Consider the following 23,526-nt stretch of genomic DNA (forward strand, 5'->3'; position numbering starts at 1 on the left):
GGGAAGATATATAACCAAATAAACAGGTCTTCTTCCCTGTAGGACAGGGCCTCTGCTATTCAGGTACATATGTGAATGCTGAGTCCTTTTTCATAGACACCTGCTAACTCACCTTTGAGGTTTGGTTGCAGCTTTCTTTTGCTTTTTTGTCAGAGTCAGTATGAGAAAGGGGAGCCCTGGCACTCTTCCCCTGTCTGCACACTTCTCTACATGAAACACTCATAGACCTGGGGTCCAAAACTGAGAGTCACTTACCCTTAGAGGTCCTGGGTCACTGGGGCTAGACGATGCCCAGAGGGACCTACTTTTACCAAGTGGGTGATCATATATGGCCAGACCTGGGGACAACTGACCCAGATATATCTTGCCCCTCTCATCCTTGTTCCTTGCCAAAAATAACTTTCAAGCTCTCATACGTGCTGGAAGTGGCTGAAATATATGCATATTCAGCCTTCAATAGAATGTAAAGTGGGTAACTCATTCCATGTAGTAAAGATAACAAAGTCTTCCCAAATTATTTTGTATGTCTACTGCAGTTCCTGTCATAATTCTGTCACAATAGTTTTAATCTGCAATCAACTTTGTTATATGTCTTAATATAATTCTATGAAGAAATTGTGCTCTGATATTTATATTAAAGTATGGGCTCTAGAATAGATAAAGTCTCTTATAAAAGGAGAATAAGGTGAGAGGAGCCACTGTAACCAAAATTAAGGTTTGCTCTATAGTTATGTAGATGTACACAGATCTATGGGACAGAATGCAGAACCCAGAAATAAATATTCTTAATGGATTTTTTGACAGAAGTATAGAGGAAATCCAATCGAGAAAGAATAAATTTTAAGACAAGTATGTGTATAAACATTACTCTAAACTTCACATTTTGTATAAAACAAGTCATGGACTTAAATGTAACGGTAAAAGGGTAAAGGTTTTAGAAAAGGAAAAAAATTCCTTGAGACCTAGAACTTGACAGAGAAATCTTGAAAATTTTCCCCTATAAAGACTATGGTGAAATGATTGAAGATGGGCCTCAACATGAAAGAAGGGAGCTGTAAAACCAACCAGGAGCTAATATCTATGATATAAAAAGAGCTCTCAAAACTCAAAAGTAAAAAAAAAATAAATAAAAAATCCAAGTAGAAAACTGATGTGCTATTAGTAGACATTTCTCGGCAGATGCTAGACAGGATCATATAAACAATGAAAACATGCTAATTCCATGTGCCACCAAGGGAGTTGTAAACTCAATGTATAATATATTGACGCATGTATCAGTATGGTAAAATAAAGTCATACACATGATACCCAAAGCTATGAGGATGGGGAAAAGCTGCACTGCCTTACATTGCACCCTGAAAACATCCTGTAAAGTTAAGCACGTAATAACCACAAGACTCAGAAATGGCACACTGGAGTTTACCCCAGAGGAATCAGAGTTTACGTTTATATAATTATTCATTGTAACTTTATTCATAACAGCACCAAACCAGAAAAAAACTGTGTCTCTCAACAAATAAATGGCTAAACAAAGAGTGATAAACTATATAAAAATGAACGGGCCATTAGCACACACAGCCAGGGGGATGGAACTCCAGAGACTTAATGCTGAGTAAGACAAAAGGCAGTCCAAAAGACAGAACAAATCTGATACCGTTTGGATAAGATTCACAGAACAACAGCATTCTAGAAAAGGGAAATAGAAGTTAAGGAGGACAGAGAGGAGTGTGGGAAGGGTGTGTTAAGAGATGGCAACAGGGGTCATCCCCATGATGACCCCTGTAATATTGTAATATTGATTGTGGTGACATAGTAGGTATGTGCATCTTGGTGATGAGAAAATTATATGGCATTTTGCACACATGAATAAAAGAAAAATCAGAGATGATCTGATCAAGATGGACGGGTGACAACCCATCATTCCTTGCGGTACTGTACAGGTTTGCATGATGCTACCATTTGGGCAAACTGAGTGGAGAGGGTCCTCTGTGTGGTTTCTTTTTTCACATGAGCTCTGTTGCAGAATGCAATCATCAAGATAAAAAGAACCAACAGAATATTGGAAAACCAGTATCTATTTGTTCCATTTCATCTTTATATATATTTATTGAGCACTCACTACATAGCTAGGCTAAGGGCATGGTAAAATTAATGTAGATATGGATTGTCTATGGGGGTCCTGATTCCTACGCAGGAGATCAAATATGAACTCATGAGACAGTTATAAGCACGGCTTTGAAGCCAGAATGATGGTACAGAAATCAACATATACACAACAGATGTGTTAAAAACTTAAAAGAAATCTCTACCCACAGCAGAGGGGTGAACCTTTAAGTCATGTGCTGTAGGGCATGGGGCAATGTCAAGTCAAGGTAGAGGAGGAGTCAGCGGGTGGGGTAGATTGTGAGTGAAGAAGTTTGGATTCTCCATTGCTGTTCGTTAGAGAATTCCCACTGGAGAGAGTAATCCGATTTGTGGAGTAGAGAAACAATTGGCTCAAGGGAGACAGGTTCAAATACAATCAGACAAAGTAACAATGGACTGGCACCTCTAAATCAAGGTCTAAATAAACCTTTCTTCTTTTTAAAGCAGACAATCTCAGATATTTTGTTAGAGTAACAGAAAGGTGACTAATGCAGGGATTCTTGGAGAACAATATACTTGGTGATAAGTTTGGTTATGCACACATAGAATTTGAGATTTCCCAAGATGCAGAGTGTCACAGTGGTAAGTTATCATTGAGGTGAGGCTGCATTGTACTCTGTTGCACAGAATGCAATTACCAAGGCTTCAGAGCAAAATGAGCCATGGCTTTATACATCAGAGACCGTGGAGAAAGGACTCTAGGGATAGATGTGCTGCCCACACCGATACACTAGAGAGCAACAGTAGGAGACTGGATGTGAGGATAAGTAGGCACAGCTGAGGGCCATCCGAGGAACCCTGAAGGGAATGCTGGAGGCTGTGAATCTTCTTCTTTTTTAGACTCATCTGTGGCTGACTGACCAATGATCCTCCCCTTTGATAAGAAATTGCTCAAAATCAATAGACTCCAGATTCCGAGTCTACTCTCAGTGCCAGTGTGCTTTGACTGGGGATAGAATAGACTGCGAGTGGCCGTTTCAGCATCATGATATCTTTCTTCCTGTTGGGCAGACCTGGCTTCCTGGCTTTGGAGAAATGCCATTGGTAGTGGTAGAATGAACCATTGCATTTAATTCAGGGGACATATCGTATTTAGGAAGTGGGTGTTTTAGAAACGTTCCTCTATGGATCTATAGAAGCAATTTACAAGTAGTTATGCACCCCTCCCTGGTAGATTCTGATGGTCTTCCAAGGACCCAGAGTGGGACTAATCTTATGAAATCAGTGTTATGGAGGTCAGAGCAGGAAGATGGAGAGAGCCAAGTCTTTGGAAGTATATAACTGAGCTTCTGAGTCCACTGTGTAGGAGCCCTGCCCCTCAGTGGCTGCTGGAGACCCCGTGGTGAGCAATTACTACAGGGGGTGGAGGTCCTGTGCCATCCCATGGGCAATGAAGCTGGATGTAGTGATTTCCTGCAGGAGGATCCCTGAGAAACCAGAGTATCTTCCACTCAGCTCAAATACCCGATGGACAGCTCTTTACTGGGAATGCCAACTGCAGAGGTGACAGTGGGGTGAGCATGTGAAGCTATGAGAGGAAGAAGAGGACTACAGAGCTCCCTTTCCCCAGGCATGAGTGCAAAACGGGGCCAAGCAATTAGTAAGGCAGACTGAGCCTTTCGCTGAGATGGAACCGTTCTGGGTATTCCACATTGTGGACCAGCCCCAGATTTTACAGGCACGAGCCCAGTGGAAAAAAGACACTAGGACAAGTCTGAATGACACTGGAAAAATGCAAAGAAGTTGCACTCAGTTAAGTTCAAATAATAAGAGACAATAAATTGGCAACGTCTGTATTCCCTCTTATAAAGCTTGGCTCTGACCAAATAGTAGCTCACAGGATGGTAAACCTGGGGTCGAGCTTGTCTCTTAGAACCTGGCTGTGTGTCTTTAGCTGCCTGCCCCACCATTATCCTATAGCTAATATGTAGGAGTGGGTGTGCATGTGCAAGAGTTTGTGGCAGGCCCTCATGCAGCTCTCTTCAGGCAAAGCCTACAGTTTCTCTCCTTGAGCTGCCATTTGCTGGGCAATGGGTACATTGAAGCTGAAGATGGGCGAGTCGCCACCTCACGAAACAACCATTGTATATTCACGGGGAGTCTGCCATCTGCCAGGCTCAGGGGCATGGCGAGGTAAGTGAATGTCCTTCTGCTCTTTAAATAAAATGGTTTTCAGTCTCCGCTGGGACTTTTATTAGGCTTAGACTTCGCTCAATTTATTTTTATAGAGTCTTTTATGGCCAGTGTCTCAAAGCCGGGCAGGAAGAAAGCAGCACACAGAGAGGCCGCACAGCTTCTTTTAAGCTCACGGTTCTCATCAACTTGTGTTTAGTTCTGGCTGTGAAGAATTCCATCCCAAAATAAACCGAGCAGCCAAGCAGAGGCCTGCACCAGGGGTGCTGTGGAGGGGGAAATGCCACTCAAGGGATTGTTCTGTTTCTGTCATTGCTTCTCTTTTCCCATTTTTTATCCTTTGACAGGCATCCATACTGGCCTGGGATTCACTATGTAGCTTAGCCTGCCTTGATTCTCTCTCTCTCTCTCTCTCTCTCTCTCTCTCTCTCTCTCTCTCTCTCTCTCTCTCTTTCTCTCTCTCTCTCACACACACACACACACACTAGGGAGTAGCACTATTAGGAGGTGTGGCCTTGCTGGGGGAAATGTGTCATGGGAATGGGCTTTAAGACCCTCATCCTAGTTGCCTGGAAGTCAGTCTTCTGCTAACAACCTTCAGATAAAGATATAGAACATTCAGTTCCTCCTGCACCAGGCCTGCCTGGACGCTGCTATGCTCCCACCTTGATGATAATGGACTGAACCTCTGAACCTGAAAGCCAATCCCAATTAAATGTTGTCCTTTGCAAGAATTGCCTTGGTCATGGTGTCTGTTCACAGCAGTAAAACCCTAACTCAGACACACTGTCTCTTCCCCATGGGTGTGTGAGTGTGAGCGAGTGAGTGTGTGTGTGTGTGTGTGTGTGTTGTGAGGTGTGTGTATGGTATATATTGTGTGTAATTGCTAATGTAGGTGTGCGGCTGTTCAGAGGGAGTGTTAGAACACTCTCCATATGGTAGTGATCAACTGATCCACAAGTTCTTATCTTTATAGTCATAGACTAGTGTGCATCTCTCATTCCTCATTAGAGAAAGGTTTTTTATTTATAATTAATTAATAAATATTTTGCAGTGGATGGAAATGAATACAGAGACCATAACTGATCACATGCAGAGAGTAAATGACTGTGGAGTGTTTGGTTCTAAATGTGACATCTGTGGGACATTGGACCATGCTAGGAAACTTGGTAAGGTAGAGCATGTCCAAGACCCCAGCACCCAGGTACCCATCCACCTGAGATGGTAGGTGCCTCCCTGCTCCCTGCCAGATTCCTGACCTGAAACACACACCACACTTCCCACATAAGGAAATGTGACCTGTGGCCATGTAGCCCCAGAATAGAATTCTCCAAGCTAATGAGGTACCTAAAGGCTCTGAGGGTTTAGTCAATAAACTTCCCTTCCTAGACATCCCTCCCCTACGAAAGGTATTTAATCTCTGATCCACCCTGATGAGTTGATACACATCTATTTTCCTTGGATAAACAGTCAAATAAAAGCTATGGATAAACATTGTACTGGCTGGTTTTGTGTGTCAACTTGACAAAAGTTGGAGTTATCACAGAGAAAACCTCCCTTGAGGAAATGCCTCCATGAGACCCAGCTGCAAGGCATTTTCTCAATTAGTGATCAAGGGGGGAGGGCCCAGCCCATTGTGGGTGGTGTCGTCCCTGGGCTGGTGGTCTTGGGTTCTATAAGAAAGCAAGCTGAGCAAGTCAGGGGGAGCAAGCCAGTAAGTAACATCCCTCCATGGCCTCTGCATCAGCTCCTGCTTCCTGACCTGCTTGAGTTCCAGTCCTGACTTTCTTTGGTGATGAACAGCAATGTGGAAGTGTAAGCTGAATAAACCCTTTCCTCCCCAACTCGCTTCTTGGTCATGATGTTTTGTGCAGGAATAAAAACCCTGACTAAGATAAGTGTGGACTATCTCTTCCATTGAAACCAACATGGGGAGCATGGAGAAGACTTTCCTAGCTCTGTCTCCAGTGGAAGGCCTCTCTGCACCTCCAGACAATGCTGCTACCTTCACTGATGAGCTAAAGCTGGAGTTCCCCATCTCACTGACCTGGATTTACTGTCACCCCCAGCCCGTGGGCCCCCAATGGTTCTGGCCTCTCCGCGGGCTCATGGACCCCCCACCCTTCGTTCCTGACTCTTCTGAGAGTCAGGGAACCCCAACTTCAGCCTCCCCATCTTGGACTCCGTTTTCCTACCCCTCGAACAGTGTCTTGGCACTTCCCTAAAGCCCAGCACCCAAAGGCAGTGGTACAGGGAGACACAGTCAAACATTCCCTGGATTTTGCCTCCCCAGTGGCCATGTCCCACACCCCAGTGGCAGGGCGAAATGTGGACCCACAGACATCTAGATCATACTCTCTGCCCTCAAGGCTTAGGGATCATCCAAGAAGAGGGGGTGGAAAGATCGTAAGAGTCAGAGGGAATAGATTCCTGTAGAAAAACAGTATTTTCTGGATATGGCGGTGCTGTTATACACATAAAATCACAGAGGCTGGGACTGCATGCACAAGGTCAAGCCAGCCAAAATCCCAGCATAGATTGGGTATATGAAGAAGCTATTGGTAACGTATGGTTGTGCGGATGTGTGGCAGGGGACGGTCAGTTTCTTCAAGGATGGGGACTCTCAGAGACTACTCATGCTACCAGTATTTAGATCTACACCCATGAAAGTATCAGCAGAACTAAATATACTCAGGGGGGGATTAAAAAAGAAACAAGAGTGAGCACATGAAGTTGAGAGGGGAACATGACAAGAGAAATAAAGGAGAAATTGCTGAAGAGAAAGTCAGGGGAAGATTCATAGTTCTATGTATGTTGACTATTAGATAGAATATTTTAGAGGCAAAATAAAAATAACTTAGGATCCTGAGGCCCTGGGTCTGGGTACCCACTAGGGTCCTTTCTAACCCATAGCTTGGAATGAGAAACCGTCTTAGCATCTGGTTCTTGCCCTTGTAAGGGGTGAATAGATGAATCCCACCTCAGAAGACAGTAGACATTACTTGGTCTTTAGGGGACATTCCAATGGGAGTCTGGGTATTCAGATTAGAAGCAGGGATGGCAAAGCCCATGGGATTCCAGAAGCACTACTGCCTCCTTGACCTGGTGACTACTGCCTTCCAGCTCAACTTCCCCAGTGGGATGGCTTGAATGTCTGTTCTCAACCAGCCAGCCAGCCAGCCAGCCAGCCAGCTAACCAACAAACCAACCAACACACCAAGATTCCTTAATCAAAATAGCTGGAATTTGAGATCTTTTGGGCCTCGGGTAGGATCCTCATGGGTAGAATTGATGCTAAAAAAAAAAAAAAAAAAAAAAAAAATCGGGGGTTGGTCTCTTTCCTTCGTTATCCTTTCTGCCTTCTGCCAGATGAGAAACTGTGTTTTCTTTTCTGGCAGACACAGCACAAAAGCCTTTGCCAGGTTTTAGCTCCCTGATATTTTGGGCTTCCCATTCTCTAGAACTGTAAGAAACGATTGACTTCTTTGTGTGGTGATTTGAATATGCTTGGCCCGGGGAGTGGCACTATTTCGAGGCGTGCCCTTGTTAGAGCAGGTGTGGCCTTGTTGGAGGGGGTGTGTCACTGTGGGAGTGATACTCTAGCTGAAACTGATAGGATCAATTGACTTCCTATTCTGGCACAGCCTAGGGGACTCCGTTGGTACCAGTCTGTCTGCATTGTTTTGATCTTAAAATATAAAGGGAGGCCCCCTTCTCACTTCCTTGGGATTCAGTAGGCCGCTTAGAGGCTGCTCTTAAAACAGTTGGCTTTTTGAGAGGGAAAGGCACAGGCTGCAGGGAATTTAACAGCGGGACCCACAGTGGGCACTGAAGTTCCTCAGAAGACCAGCAGGGGGAAGCACTATCTACTCTGACCAGGTTTACAGTGGCTCAGGATAGGACAGCAGTGCGCAGGCTCGTGGCAGTCTCCGGGATTGGACACATCGAGGCTCTGGCGCGAACCTCCTGGTGAGGCGGTTGGAGCCCCGGGGCCCGGGCTGACAGGCCCAGGTGAGGAGAGGTGGACCAGGTCAGGGAGTGTTGAGGTGTGAGGGGGAGTCCTTCCTCTGTTTCTCAGGGAGAAGGGGCTGTTCGTGCGCGGAGACCTCGAGCACAGGCTGACTGGAAGTGAGCCTGACCATGGAGGCGGGAGGGCTGGACTAGGCCCAGCCTCAGGATGATGGGTGTCAGGGTGACGGGTGTGGGCCTGCCAACCCTAGTGTGTGGTAGGGGAAGGTTTGGGGGTCCTGCTGAGTTTGGTAATAAGCAAAGGTTTGGAGACCAAGGGCGCCATGCACACTCGAGCCGGCGAGGGTTGGGGTGGCCAGAGAGAAGACCAATTAACCAGGAACTCGTGTGGAAAGTGTATCCGGCACATGCTCTAGAAGCGAGGTGTAGAGGAAAGAAATAAGCAAGCTCCCTGTCCTTCATATTCCAAGAAGGAGGTAACAAGTCAAGGTTGAGTCAAAGTCAAGGAAAGCTGGGTAGGAGGAGTAGTGTTTTCCGATTAGAAGTGGTTCTTGATGTTGAGTTTGAGATACCTGCATACAAAGAACGTACTTGGGAAGCACTTTGCACCCACCACGTTATTTTTTCATATCCATCTGTCACCGAGTAGATTTACTTTCGTTGTGACAGCAATCACCTGGTGGATTTTAAAACCGAGATCAAATTTAACCTGAAGTCATACAGGCTGGTGTCAGTTTGGTTCTAGAGCCGGGGAGGATGTTGGGGCTAGGGTTAACATTTTTAGTTATTACCGTCTATATGGCATTCAAGGAACTGGATGGAATTGAGAGTTCCATAAAGAAGGGGGACATCAAATAACTAAGAGGGGGAAACTGGTGGTTACTCGTGGTGGTTAATGCTACCATGTAAGATGTTGGCGAAGCAGGCCGAGATGAGGTAGTTTCAGGCCAGCCTGGTCTAGCCTGCCTCAAAACAGCCTCGAACTAAAAACCAAGGCCAAATGGAAACAAAACTCACCCGCAAAATGTTTTTGACAGCTAGGAAAATTTTAATCATTTTAAACACAGCTTTAGTGTATAACAAAGAGAGGCCTTTTGGTCAAATTCATTTTTTTTTAAATAGGAGAGACTAGAAATTTGTCCATATGCTGATGTAATTGAGATCAGAGGAAGGGAGAAAGGATGCAGATAAAAGAGGAATTTTGCCTGAGGGAGCCCTTGGAAATCTGACAGAGTTACGCAGACTATGTTCTACCCAACTACCAGGTAGAAGGGAAACAGACCACAAGTCCAGAGCAGGTTGGTAATAAGGGAAGACCTGTGCCTCAGGAGTGAGGCTGGTGTGGGGTAGGAAAAAACATTGCTGTTGGAGAACTCAGTAACATAGTCCTTCTGTGGAATGGAAAAGGAAACAGGAAACAATTGAATTGCTGCAGTGTTGAGCGCCTGTTTGGAGTCAAGGATTTGTGAGGCCAGCTAGTGTGGTTTTATGATTCATTTCATCTGTGCAAGTATTCAACCTTGGGAAGGTTTTTACAAAGATTAAATGAATTAGATTCATGAAAGGCATCAAAGTCGTTGCCAGGCACATTGTAATATAGTCTCCCCTTGAGTTATCATTTTGCTTGCTCTTTTCTCTTTTTACAAATGTGCCTGAGAGAGGGGACATTTACCAACGGAGGAGATCTTCTCCTTCTGCACATTCTTCAGTCAGATCGGACTTCACTGAAGTTACAGCTATCTTTAGGCACCTGCTCCTGGTTTGGTTGTATTTATGAAGCTTTGTAATTCTGGTAGCTTCTGTTGGGAGTTCATTATAGTGACAATTACTAAGTTTTTTGAAAAATATTTTTATTGCTTATTTCATATTGGACCTAATTTACCCACAGTTACAAAATCTACAGCTCCAATATCACCAGGCTGAAAAAAAAATCAGTTTAATAGGCTACTATTCCTCCCTAGCCATTTGGGCAGTATTAAGGTATAATAATGGCTGGTATTGACTGAGCTCCAGTTTCTGTTTTTTGTGGTAGATTTTATTTGTATTTTTTCCAACTGCTCAGCCATAACTCTTCCATAAATTCAGTGGAATACTTAAAAGTATTTGACCCCAAAGCCAGATCAGCTGTGTCCTACACTGCCTTCTTATGTGCCTGTGAGCAGATCAACTACTGTGTTTCTTTTTAAATAATGCATGATGTGGAAACAGTAGTAGTTGCCTGATAAGGTTATTGTAAGGATCAAAGGAGTCAATGTGGCGACTTCATGGAAGTATTTCTACTCGTTGATTAGTTCCATTAAAACCATCTAGCCATTGTGTTTTCTTGGCATTTAGGCACTGTATTATTTCTTCTCCCTTGGGGCTTGCTTATTCCACCCTTCTGGTTGTATTGTCTGTATGAGGAAAATAAATGGATATCAGTTTGCTTATAGGTACAAAATATAACATATTTCCTCTGGACCTATGAACCTCATCAATGGAGTACATTTCATTAGTGCTGGTGTTGCCTACCACAAAAGCTTGGAGTTTGAGTCCATTTTGGGGGGAGGGGTGTCCTAAACTGGTAGACCACTGAAGATATTTGGTTACAAAGATCAGTAGATCTGCAGGCCAATGCTGGGTATAGTGCATGGTAAATGATGGAGGCTATTTGGCTGTACAAAATCTATAAGAGGGTTACTGTATATTGTATACTGTACACTATACACTGTGTACTGTATAAAGAGGTTAACAAATGGAGTGCATTTGTTACTGATTGAAAGTAACTCGACAGACTTGGAATTTGGGACGAGTGGAAATTCCAAATGATCTTTGCTGACAGACAGTGACCCAGTAAGCCTGCAGTGAGAGCTGTATGAATATTTGTGGGATGAAGTATTCCATTTTCACAGATTTGGAATCAGTAAGTCATAGTAAGGTCCTGGGACCCATCAATTTTTAAAGAGTTCCATGAGTGACTTAGATATGCAGTTCGTTTGGGATCTCATTAGTGAAAAGCAGTGCATTTCAGCCCTAACGGTGTCATAATCACTTCTCAGTCAAACTGCCAGCATTCCAGTGCTATACCAGGGCATTCGGATCTAATTGGCTAGGACGGCTTGGGTAGGGCCTGGACATTGGTGGTTTTAACATGTTCTCTGATCGATTCTCCCATGCTTCTCGGTTTGAAGATCACTGCCATAATCAGCCATGTTTCCATAGAGGGGATTTTAAAAATAGGCATAGCTTCAGGTGGCATGGTATTAGGAGGGAAAAAATAGCATTTCTGAACTCAGATCTAATAATCAAATAACTCAAAATGGGAGGAATTGATGATTGAATTACTATTTCTCACATTTAGCAATGGGGATTTGATCAGGTTTACCCTAGGTCAGAGAATTAACATTTATCAGGAACTTTATGTATAATCTTAGTCTTGTATTAACTCTGGGATATTAGGCCAAGAAAGTGTTAATTAACTTGCATATGTTTTTATGTCTTGTTACTGACAGTTACTAAGCCTAGATTCATTTCTCCAATGCGTCCCAAATTGGAGCTCAGTCTTGGGTAAACCAAGGGAACTTTAAAAACAACCAGTGTTGGGGTCTCATTCTCAGATACGCTGATTTTGTTATTCCAGGGCGGCCAGGCACTGGGATTTTACAAAGCTCTTCATTGATTGTAGTATGCACATGAGGTAGATGATCTCTGAGAAAGCTGATGTGGGCACATGTCACGCACATGCATGAAAGCCAGGGGACAGAGAGCTTTGGGGTCAACTGTCTTCCTTCCACTCAGGTTGCGGACTCGATGGACATGCATCTCCACCACTGCACTTCTCGCCTGTCTACTGTGCACTACTGAGGTGGTTTAATTTCCATCTGCACTGGCCTATTGTCCTCTAGGTTATGGTTTTTGTTTTAGATGAATTCTCACGTAGTCCAGACTGATCTTGAACGTAGTCATGGCATTCCTGTCTCTGCCTCTCAGGTGCTGGGTTGACAGACAGGTCTGCATCATACCACTTGGCTTCTCCTAGGTTTTTATCTGGCAGCATTATGGGGTTAGATTTGGTATGTGATCTATTTTGCATTAATGTTTGTACATAGTATGGGCATTGGTTAAAATCCATAATGTTGCATACGGATATCCAGTTTCTTCATTGTGTTGAAATACTGTCCTGTTCCCACAGTGTTGGCACTTGTCACACAGTTTAATCGACACTGTGTGGATTTTTTCTGCCTTTTTGTTCGTTTACACTTAGGTGTATTTCTGTACTTACACCACTGTCATTGGCACCAGCGAAAGCCTCTACTGGGCACTGGGGTTTACTCTTTGCCTAGCATATTTCTCTAGAATTTGAAAAATAGATTGTATTTCCACAGTTACAGTATTATTTCTTTAAAAACCCCTTTCTACAGCATTCCTTAGTTGCAGTCAGCTAGTATGCTTGTGCATATTTGTTTCTTTCCCTGAGAAGCCTTCATTAGGCTAGCTCCATATCTCATTATGGCCTGAAAGCTCATTTGTTTGTTATTCAGTAATATTCCTTTGATGGACATATCACAGTGTATCCAGTCACACACTGAAGCATATCTTAGTTGTTTCTAGTTTTTGGTGATTGTGACTAGAATAACCACAAATATTTAAGGCTCCAGTGAACAATGACTGACCCTCATGGTAGCTAATACTATGTTCAGCTCTGTAAGGATACGCTAAAACTGTCACCTAGAGTAGACACCATATTTCCTTCCACCAGCAATGGCTTACTCCTAGTAGTTTGCACTCTCACTAGTATCTGGTATTGTTAATTAGCCACTACAAGAGATGAGTAGTGGTATTTGGGTTTTGCTTAGTAATTTCTTAATAATGTAGAATGTGAAACATATTAGATATCTGTTTATTTCTTTGTCATCAGTTTAGATCTTTATTTTAATCTTTTTTTTGCTGAATACTAAGAATTCTTTGTAACTTTTGGATTATAATGATCAGTTATCTTTTCTGTAAATATTTTCTTTGGATCTTTTTATCTCTTTATTCTCAAAAATGTCTTTAAAAATAGAAGTTATTTTAATTTTAATGAAGTAGACAAACTTATCGCCAGCTGAGTGTGGCGGGTGTGGTGGGTGTGGCAAGGAGTGTGGTGGGTGTGGTGGGTGTGGCAAGGAGTGTGGTGGGTGTGGTGGGTGTGGCAAGGAGTGTGGGTGTGGTGGGTGTGGCGGCACATGTCAGCTCTCGGAGCATGGGAAAGGGTCATCACAGTTCAGTGCCAGTTTGGTCTGTGTATGGGTCCCCAGGGCATTGGAGTGTATGTAGTGAGACTTTGCCTCAAAAACCAAGCAAGCCAGGAAGCAAACAAACAGGTAACAGCAGTAAAGACAACAAAAACTAATTGCCAGCCATAGGTTAGCTAGATTTTATCCTTCTAATTGTCTTATTTTGAATTTTTGACTTCCCAAAAGATGCTTTAAAATTCTAAACCTGGCACTTGGTACTCTGACTTTATTTGGAAACAAGGCCTTTTCAGAAGTGAATAAACGAGATGAAAAGAAAGTTCCAACCAATAATTGTGTTCTTGCGGAAAAAGAGACATTTGCATATAGACACAGGGAGATGTGATGTGACAGAGGTAGAACTTGGAGTGCTGGGACCATGAGCCAGGGCTCATGAAGGCCGCCGCTGAGCCGGAGGTGTTAGGAGGAGAAAGGAGTGCTCCTCCCGCAAGCTTTCTGAGGAGGGAGGGGGATGGCTTTGTTGACACTTGAACTTCTGTTTCCAGAAGTGTACGATAATACATTTTTAATTTTTAAAAATTCCATGCAGTTTGTGGTATAGTGCTTTGTTTTAGAAGCCTCAGGAAACTAACACATATCCTGGCACAGGTTTTGGAATGGTTACCATTTGTGTAGACCTAGGAAGAGTGGTAAGGCTCATGATATAAAATCTCTAGATGAGATTAACAAGATTTGGGTCACAATATAGATCTGATTCTGGAAAAGAGAACAGAATTGTGTAAAACACACATTGGTTTTGGAGAATACATATATCATTGTGAGCAGAATTTTATTAGAAACATGAACTTCACGGGTGAGATCTTAAGGGAATGCAAATTACAATAACTGACTCTGAGGAAAGGCTAACACTTTGTTACGAGCGTCAGAAACTTGCCTGGCCTGCGCTCTACAGCTGGGTGAATGGTTGCGATGGCTCAGTGGTCAAGAACACTTGTTGCTCTTGCAGAGGACTTCAGGTTCAGTTCTTAGCACCTATATAGCAGCTTACAAATCATATGTAAGTCCAGTTCCAGGGGACCTGGCACACATTTCTGGCCTCTGCAGGCACAAGACATATACCCAGTGCTCGTACATTCAAGAAAAACACTCATACATAACATACCAATAAATCTTAAAGCATCCCATATCAGTACCAACCACAGAAAAAGAAAGAAAGAAGGTGGTGGCAGCAGCCGTAGCATCAGCACTGACACTGAACAGTTGGCAAGGTAAACTGCAAAACGGGTGATCAAAGAGTGGCCAGCGGCTTTACAACTGGTGAAGTGGCCAAGCACGGGAGAGTGAGTGAGAGCCAGACTGAGCCACAGAAGTGGTACAGTGCTGGCCAAGGCTTGAACAAGTGCAGGAGAGAGCCATGGGAACTGCTGGAGGCCTTTACAGCAGCAACCATGGAGTTGCAGGAGTGGCCAAGCAAAACAAAACAGAAACAACAAATACAGTGCAGCGAAGCAGTGGCAGTGGAAGGAGCCAGCGGCAGAGCAGCAGCGAGAACAGTTCTTAAGACATGGGTCACACCACGTAATACAGCTTAAAGAACTTGTGCTGGGAATATCTTTATAGGAAAAACATCTCTTCAGGTGACTGGAGTTCCAGAGTCGGTCACTTTTCAGTTCTTGAGGCTTCCTTCATCTTCTTTCCTGGCCAGTGTGGGCTTCTGAGAGCAGGGCATTTAAGAAGTGTTTCAACAGCATGAGTCCTGGGAGTAACTGCCAGGGGCAGTGTGCCGAGCATGTCACTCTAAGCATGTCACCCAGACCAAAGTCCACTGTGAAGAGTGGTCTTAGCACCTCAGCCGAGCATGGTTTTTTTCCTTTTAGGTCTTTCTTCTCAGAGCCAATTCTTTGATTTTCTACATTATCACATCTCTCCAGAGAGAGAGAGAGAGAGAGAGAGAGAGAGAGAGAGAGAGAGAGAGAGAGAGAGAGAGAGCTTGCTTTGTATTTGGTCTGGAGGGTGATCTATGATAGCCATATTTGGGGTCTCAAATGAGTGAGTTTATAAAGCAAAAGTAGCAAAGAGAAGCAGCAGAGAGTAGGCAAACAGCATCACTTCAGGCCCAGCATCAGCAGAAGTGTGGAAGCCTGACTGAGAGAAAAAACAAAGTAACTTTCAAATCAGACACACATAGTAGCCAGCAGAAATGAAGATAGTAACCTCTGTTAGGAATAGTTTACCTTCTCGTTCTCCTCAGGGGTGTATTGCTTTCAATGCACTTAGCTGCATGAAGTCAAAAGCTGATTGTAGAATGAAATCTCTTAGGGGATGTCACAGCCTGTTCTATACAGTTTTATACTGTTTTAGACAGTATGGAGTAACTTAGGAATAGGCATAGCCTGATCTCTGCAGTGGTGAGTTGCAAGGCCTCATTCTATTCCTGTCCTGCAGCTCAACATAGAACTAAATCTTCATCAACTCATTATCAATTGTTGTCTGTTCATCCAGTCTCCCTTTTGTTTTTCTACAGGATTATCTCTGACTCACTGCACTGGAGTTTGGCAAAAGCATCTCAGAAGTGGGTGTGCTTTTTTGAATGAAATGATCAATGGTAACTTAATTGTCACTTTCAATATTGGTTATCTTTTATAGAAAGGTTTTATAAAAACCTCCCAGCCATGCTAGAAACAATTTTTAAAAGGCATAAAACATTGCTTAAATGCAGTTTTGACTTTTGTAGATTGGAAGTGGTGATTATTGGGTATTGATTAATAAAGATTTCACCCTACTTATTTGTGATCTAGGGAGATCCAATTTATGTATATTTACATAAAGAGACCAAATCATTGAATTTGAGTTTTTCACACATTTACTTGGTGGGCTCTCATGTATGAGGTATAGCATATTTAAACCCTGATGTTAAATAAGAAATTAAGTTTATATTTATCAAGGGATAGTTAGATCTTAACTGACAAGAGTCCAAGGGAAATTAATTTTGGCTTTAATTAAAATGAACTGTATTAATATTTTTAATTATGCAGTTGGAGGATAGGGGATTGTAATTATCAGGGATCTTAGCACACAGCTTAGCATTTCAGCTCTGCCTCTGGGAGAGCTCCTCGGTTCTCCTCTGTGCTCCTCAGTTCTCCTCAGTTCTCCTCGGTGCTCCTCAGGGCTCCTCAGTTCTCCTCGGTGCTCCTCAGGGCTCCTCGGTGCTCCTCAGGGCTCCTCGGAGCTCCTCGGTGCTCCTCAGTGCTCCTCAGGGCTCCTTGGTTCTCCTCAGTTCTCCTCAGGGCTCCTCGGTGCTCCTCAGGACTCCTCGGTGCTCCTCAGGGCTCCTCGGTTCTCCTCAGTTCTCCTCAGGGCTCATCGGTGCTCCTCAGGGCTCCTCAGTGCTCCTCAGGGCTCCTCGGTTCTCCTCAGTTCTCCTCAGGGCTCATCGGTGCTCCTCAGGGCTCCTCAGTGCTCCTCAGGGCTCCTCAGTTCTCCTCAGTTCTCCTCAGTGCTCCTCAGTGCTCCTCAGGGCTCCTCAGTGCTCCTCAGGGCTCCTCGGTGCTCCTCAGGGCTCCTCGGTGCTCCTCAGGGGGCTCCTCAGTGCTCCTCAGGGCTCCTCGGTGCTCCTCAGGGCTCCTCGGTGCTCCTCAGGGCTCCTCGGTGCTCCTCAGGGCTCCTCCTAAGGTTATAGTAAGTGTGAGTTACACGTAGAGCACTGGTTAATGATTGACACAGCTCTGAATTCTGGTCCTTGGTGCTATCTTTTTATCAGAAAGTATTTGTATTATTGCTAAACAAAAGTGTGCAGGTTACTATACAAGTTCAATAAATCTAGAGGTCTTAGTAGTAAACATCTGAACAGGTTATAGTTTTCCCACGTAATAGTCGTTGGAGTAGGTTGTCATCACAAGGCACTGGAAGAACAGTCCATCTGTCTTTTTGCCTCATTTCAAATTGTAAGTAAGTTTTATTAGCATCTTTTAAAATGCTTTGTATTGAGATAGTCACTTTAATTTCATTTTAATTCATTTTTGGACAGCTAATAAAAAAGTATCTCCATGTTTAAATTCCCAGAATTTGAGATGCTGAGGCAGGGGCTTTATTTTAAGTTCAAGGTTACATAGTGAGTTTCATGGAAACTCACAAAATCTTGGTTATAGAAAAAAATATGTGTATATGCGTGTGTGTGCATGAGCAAATGTGTGTGTGTGTGTGTGTGTGTGTGTGTGTGTGTGTGTGTGTGTGTGTGTGTGTTGCCAATAGAAAGAAACCGATAGAAAGGAACAAGATCTTTTGGGGGCAATTATGGCAATGATTAGAAAATAAAAAGTATCCATGTGAGGATTCTTTGTAGATTGGAGGAACAGGAATGGCTCAACCATAGGCTTTGTACCTAATTCTTTTTATTCTGTATTGAATGACATAGGTAAGGCATTTAAAGAATTGAGTGCCCTTTCAGTGACAGTGACTGATTTATTAGTTAAAATGTGAGAATCCCAGTTGTCTAACAGAAAACTCTTTGTATGCTTCATGTACTGGGTTAGGAGCGCTCCGATTGTATGCCGGCCCCTGGATACTAACTAGACCTGCCTGGCTCCAGGAACTAAGGCTCCGTATCTGCAGAAGCTTTTTGCCCATCTCATTCCGGCTATGGGGACAACATGTCTTCACCCGGGAACGTTAGACAAAAACATGGTAAGTTCCCATGACTTCTTCACCTAGAGGGCCTTGGGGATAGGAGCAGCTGGAGCTGTGCCTCTCATGCTGTAGCCATAAGCAGAGGCTGCTGTGCTTTGTTAGCCTGTAGAGACCAGTTCTGACTCTAGAACGGCCATCTAAAAAGCCGTCATATGCACAGCACTAAGGTACATTCAAGTCTGACTTCATCCCTTTCAAATAACATTTTTTGCTTATCATAAACCATGTTTATTATACAGAATTTGTGAAAACCACACTCCCCCTGAAACCACAAAGAAGATAATGAAACCGCTAACTTTCTTGTTAAGCCGCTGTTATTTGTTTTTTGGTTTTTTTCTTAGATATGAACTCAGGGTATACACGTTTCTAAAGACGTGGTTCACAGTACAGATGCCACCCATCTCTCAGCTGGCCCTGCTGTCATTCTGTAGCGCCAGTCAGTAGCTTGCCCTCCTCTTTCTGTCCTCCCCCTTTCCTTCTCTTTTCCTTCCCTGGTTTAGTTTTTATGAGGCAGGGTCTTCTATTTAGCTTAGGCCAGCCTCAAACTCACTGTGCAGTGGCCTGTAATTGTCAGTTCTCCTGGTCAGCCTCCAAGTGCTAGGATTATGCTCTTGTGGTACCATTACCATCTTTGGCCATTGCTTTTAGAATTCCTCTTTTATTCTTCCTGGATTCAATTCCTATTTCCTCTCCTACCGTCTTTGTCCACACTATCCATCGATTCTGGGTTGGGGCTCCCTCTCCTGCGTTGTTGTTCATTGTGAGACGAGCATTACAATGAAGCTAATGAACCTATCCAGGACTTGATATGAGTAGGCTTGGTTTTGGTGTGTAGTAAGAATGGTCGCACTTGTAGCTCATCTCCAGTTACAAGGACAGCATGACTAGCTATGGACATAGTGTCTTCCATTGACCTTCAGGATATATTCATTATGTAAGCAATACTTTGTATTCCTTTACCAACAACACCCTTCTTGCCTCTGGTAATTGCCATTCTACAGTCTGCTGCTATGCATGTGGTTTTGTATTCTATATAATTGAGATACTGCAGTTTTAGCTTTCTGTAGCTGGCTTATTTTACTTAGCATAATGTCCTCTAGGTTTATTCATGTTGTAAATGGTACACTTTTCTCCTTTTATGATGACTGTTGCATGATATTGATGTTTACAGTATTTTATTTACCTATTTTTTTTGACAGGCAGGTAGGTAGGTTCTGCATCTTGGCTCCTGAGAGTCTTGCTGCAGGGGCCAGGGGTGCATGTGTCCTTTTAAGATATTCAGTTCATTCATCTTGAGTACAACATACCTAGCAGTGGGATTTCGGGACTTTCTGATAGTTCTAAGTTTTGCATAGAAACACCATACCGTTCCTATAACGGTGTTTTCCTATCTGTACCCCTACCAATAACAGCACATGGCGAAGGCTTTCTAGCACCCTTGCCAGCACCTGCTCTCTTCCGTCTTTTTGGTAGTAGCAGTCTTAACCGGTGTGTGGTCACACTCATGGTGCTTCTGACTTTGATTTTCCTACTGACATTGAACACCTTCACATACATCTGACCAACGTCTGTATTTCTTCTTTGGATAAATTTTTAGCCCTTTACTCACTTTAGAATCAGGTTGTCTTTCTAACTTTTGAGTTCTCTGAATTCCTTAACATATTTTTTATATTAGCCCTTATCAGAGAAATCCCCTCCTCCTCTAGGTTTCCTCTCTCTCATTTCTTTTGCTTTGCAGGAACTTTAATTTGATGCTTGCTTATTTTTGCCTCTGTTACTTTTACTTTCAGTGTCATATTAAAAACCCATTACTCAAACAAGTTCCAAGAATTTCTCGCAGTAGTGGTTTTATAGTCTTGGGCTTATATTTTAAGATAATATAAATTTATATTTATAAATTTTGACAATTTGTTTTTAATTTAGGTTAGGGATACAATGTTATTTTTCTGAATGTGGATCCCTTTTTCTCTAATATCACTTATGAAAGTGATTAACTTTTTAAAAAAATGTTGATTATTCTTCTTTTTTAGAATTTCATTCATGAGCACTATAATTTCCACCCCTACCTTTCCTACACACACACACACACACACACACACACACACACACACACACACACGTCTCATGGCTTCTGTTGCTGTGGTAAAGTACCATCAGCACTGTTTTTGTTAGTGTTACTAGTGCTGTGATAAACTGTGGTCAAATCAACGTAGGAAGGAACGGGTTTGTTCACTTTACACTTCCACATCACAGTCAGTCATCAAAAGAAGTCAGAAACTCACGCAGGGCAGGAACCTGGAGGTAGGAGCTGATGCAGAGGCCTTGAAGGGGTACTGCTTACTGGCTCCTCGTGGCTTGCTCAGTCTGATCTTTTACAGAAGTCAGGACCACCAGCCCAGGCTAGCACCACCCACATCAATCACTAATAAAAAATTCCCGTAGGCTCACCTCCAGGCCAACCTCGTAGTCACTGTAGTCACTGTTTTTTCAATTGGAGTTCTTTCCATATAGTTCCAGCTTGTATCTGGTTGACAAAAACCTTTAGGTTATACCAACCAACCCACTGAGCCCATTTAGTCTTATTTTTATGTCCATGTATTTAGGGATGGCCACTTGGGGTTAGGTAATCTGTCAGAGAGCACATCTCTGGAGAAGACTGTTTCTCCTTCTCAGCGACAGTGTTGTTCTTCATCTAAGGCTGAGGCCGTCACGACACCAGTTTCATTTAGGCATCAATGTTGAGATTTCATGGATGCAACTATAGCGACCTGACTTTCATATCTAGAGACACCATCTAGCATGAGCTATCCTGATTATCTGCCTCTTGCCGTCTTTCACCTTCCTCTTTCACAATGTTCTCTGCGCCTTAGGTGTGTGTATGGTTGTATTAGACAAACTGCAGTTCGGCAACCTGAACTCATTTATCCTCAGCATTATGACCAAATGACCAAATGCTGGTCTCTGTAGTAGCTTTAATCTGCTGCAAAAAGAAGCTTCTTTGGTGAGAGGTAGGAGCTACACTTACCTGTGGGCATAGGAGTCATATTCAGAAGTTAGAAATTGTATTAGTTCAGGAAAATGGCAGTAGGAGCTTCTCTTCCAGTCTTTGCCTCTGTATCCATGAGTGGTTGTCTAGGTACACCGTGCCGGGCACGAGAGACTACCTTTTTCTTTATTGTTTATTCTTGTCCCCCTTGAGAAAGATCAGTTGACAGTCAAAATGTGGATTTATTTCTGTGTTGTAGACTTTGTTCTGTTAGCCTGTGTGTATGTTTTTATGCTGATAGCATACTATTTTGATTGTAATAGCTATCTATAGCTCTGTAAAGTCCTTTGAAATCAGGAAGTGTGATGGATTTAGCTTTTTCTTCTTGCTTAAGATTGCTTGGTCTTTTCAGGATCCCTTGTAATTATTGCCTTAGAGGGGCAAGCCAGGCTCTCCTTCAGGTCCCCTTTTGTACTCAGACAGACCAGGTGGCCCCTCCCTTTCTCTTGGTGATTTACTTAGCAGATGAATTATTCTCAGCTTTCCCCTTTTAGTATAGACAAGCTATGGACTACATATTGGTAATTATACCTTTTATTGTAAGTACACAGGGTCAGCAAGCTTGACATAGGGTGTCTGGATGTTTTTCTATTGCTGTATCATTTTCCAGAATACCAGCAGTATGCTCTTAAACTGTAAAACCCACCAGCAGTTGTGGAATCATGGCAAAAATAAATGTTATTAATTTGATGTAAAATTGCTGCTCTGGGTTTCTTATTATTTTTATTTCTCAGATGTCTAGGGTTATTTTGCTGTATTTGCTCAATCTTTTTGGGATATTGTCTCTCTAGTATGTATCCCTGACTGTCCTGGAACTCACTGTGTAGAACAGGCTAGCCATAACTCACAGATATCCTCCTGCTGCATGGACTCTGAAATACAGAATAATTTTCTTTTATAGCTCTCAATATGTAGGTTCTGTAGGCTGTTACTTAAAATTTCCCTGAAGAATATTGTATTAAAAATATGGCAATTAAGAAAAAACGGAATTGCTTAGAAATCAGCTTCATAAGTATAATGTTAGGAAACAAAATACTCTTTGATGTTGACTTTTCAAGGCAGAGGGAAGAAATTAACATATGAGATAAACACAGATGATTTGAAAAGTAGGTGAGAAACTCTCACTAGCTTGACTTCTCACTCGGACTTCAGTTTCCCTTAGTGCTTCTCATTTGATCAAGTCTTTGTTTCTTTTTGTTCAGGAAGAGATAATGATGAACGTGAGGGTGACTCAGATGACCTGAATCTCCAGAAGTCTTTGCCTTCATCAAGTCAGCAAAAGACACCTACAAAACCGGTAAACCAAAGGGGCGGGCTTTCTGCTAACTGCTGCTGGTAGTTCTTAGACCAGGAAGATAAGTATATATTTACTTTTCTTACTACAGTTACTTCTGATTTAACAAGAATACTTCTGATAATACAAATGACCAAAATAGGAATTGAAAAGATTGGAGGGTCTTGTTTTTGCCAATCTAAAGGAAACTTTTCATTGCTACTCTAGAAATTTTACTTGTTTTGACATTCATGCTATTTTGTGTTACTGACAGGTACAAAATAAAAAAAATCTCATGAAGTATGAAGAACACTTAGATATATTGATGATGTTTTTTATTGATAAAAACCATATGGTACAATGTCTTCAAATTATGGAAAGGCAAGCTTGTAAGTAATCCTTAGCATACACTTTTTTTTTAGAAGCTGCTCAGGGATACAGTCAAAATGGGAAGTATTTATTTAAGCTTGTAGGTGCTTTGTGCAGGGCCTTGAAGGAGAGCTGAGGCTTGTGTTTCTCTTATAACCCCCTCTCTCAGCTGGGATCCATGTATGTAGCATGCCCAGGTGCCGTTTCTTTTCCTCTTATCCAGTCAGCTGGAGCTTGGGGACTTAGATGCTGCTGCTCCACCCACTTCCATCTCCTGGAAGGTACAGCAAGAAAGTCTGTCCCTGAGCAAGTGCTGCTCTTCTCAGCTCCCTGACGAACTGTTTCTAAGACTGGCAAGAGAGCTGCTAGCAGTGATGTAGCTTGACTGTAGTCTCCTGGAGTCTTGTCTATGCTTCTGTTATATGTATGGTAGACATGTCAAGGTCATCACCACAGCTGGCTTGGAATCTCTAGCTTAGGGTCATGAAGGACCGTTAGTCCTCAGAATGATTGTTTTCTTCAATAAAGATGATTTGAGGGAAGAGGCGGCGCAGATCTTCCCGGTTGCTGCCACTGCAGAGAGCCCGTGGGCAGCACCCCGCGAGCGAACTTGAGCCTCGGGACCACAGGTAAGACCAACTTTCCTGCTGCAAGAAAGCGGCCTGGTGATCTCGGGACACATGGAGGTATAC

At 43.0% G+C, this 23,526-nt stretch overlaps 1 protein-coding gene across 1 annotated transcript in view; it reads left to right on the plus strand.

Moving 5' to 3' along the window:
* The first annotated feature begins 15,987 nt into the window (after positions 1–15,987).
* The window catches only part of Ptpn20 (protein tyrosine phosphatase non-receptor type 20), a 63,503-nt gene continuing 55,964 nt past the window's right edge, over positions 15,988–23,526 (plus strand). Inside the window, exons 1-3 of the mRNA XM_032918961.1 lie at positions 15,988–16,065; positions 17,993–18,143; positions 22,395–22,489. Coding sequence (XP_032774852.1) covers positions 18,110–18,143; positions 22,395–22,489 — 129 coding nt within the window. The 5' untranslated portion in view covers positions 15,988–16,065; positions 17,993–18,109. The remainder of the gene's footprint in view (positions 16,066–17,992; positions 18,144–22,394; positions 22,490–23,526) is intronic.

This window comes from Rattus rattus, chromosome 13 (genome assembly GCF_011064425.1).
Source record: "Rattus rattus isolate New Zealand chromosome 13, Rrattus_CSIRO_v1, whole genome shotgun sequence".
Taxonomy (NCBI): Eukaryota; Metazoa; Chordata; class Mammalia; order Rodentia; family Muridae; genus Rattus; species Rattus rattus.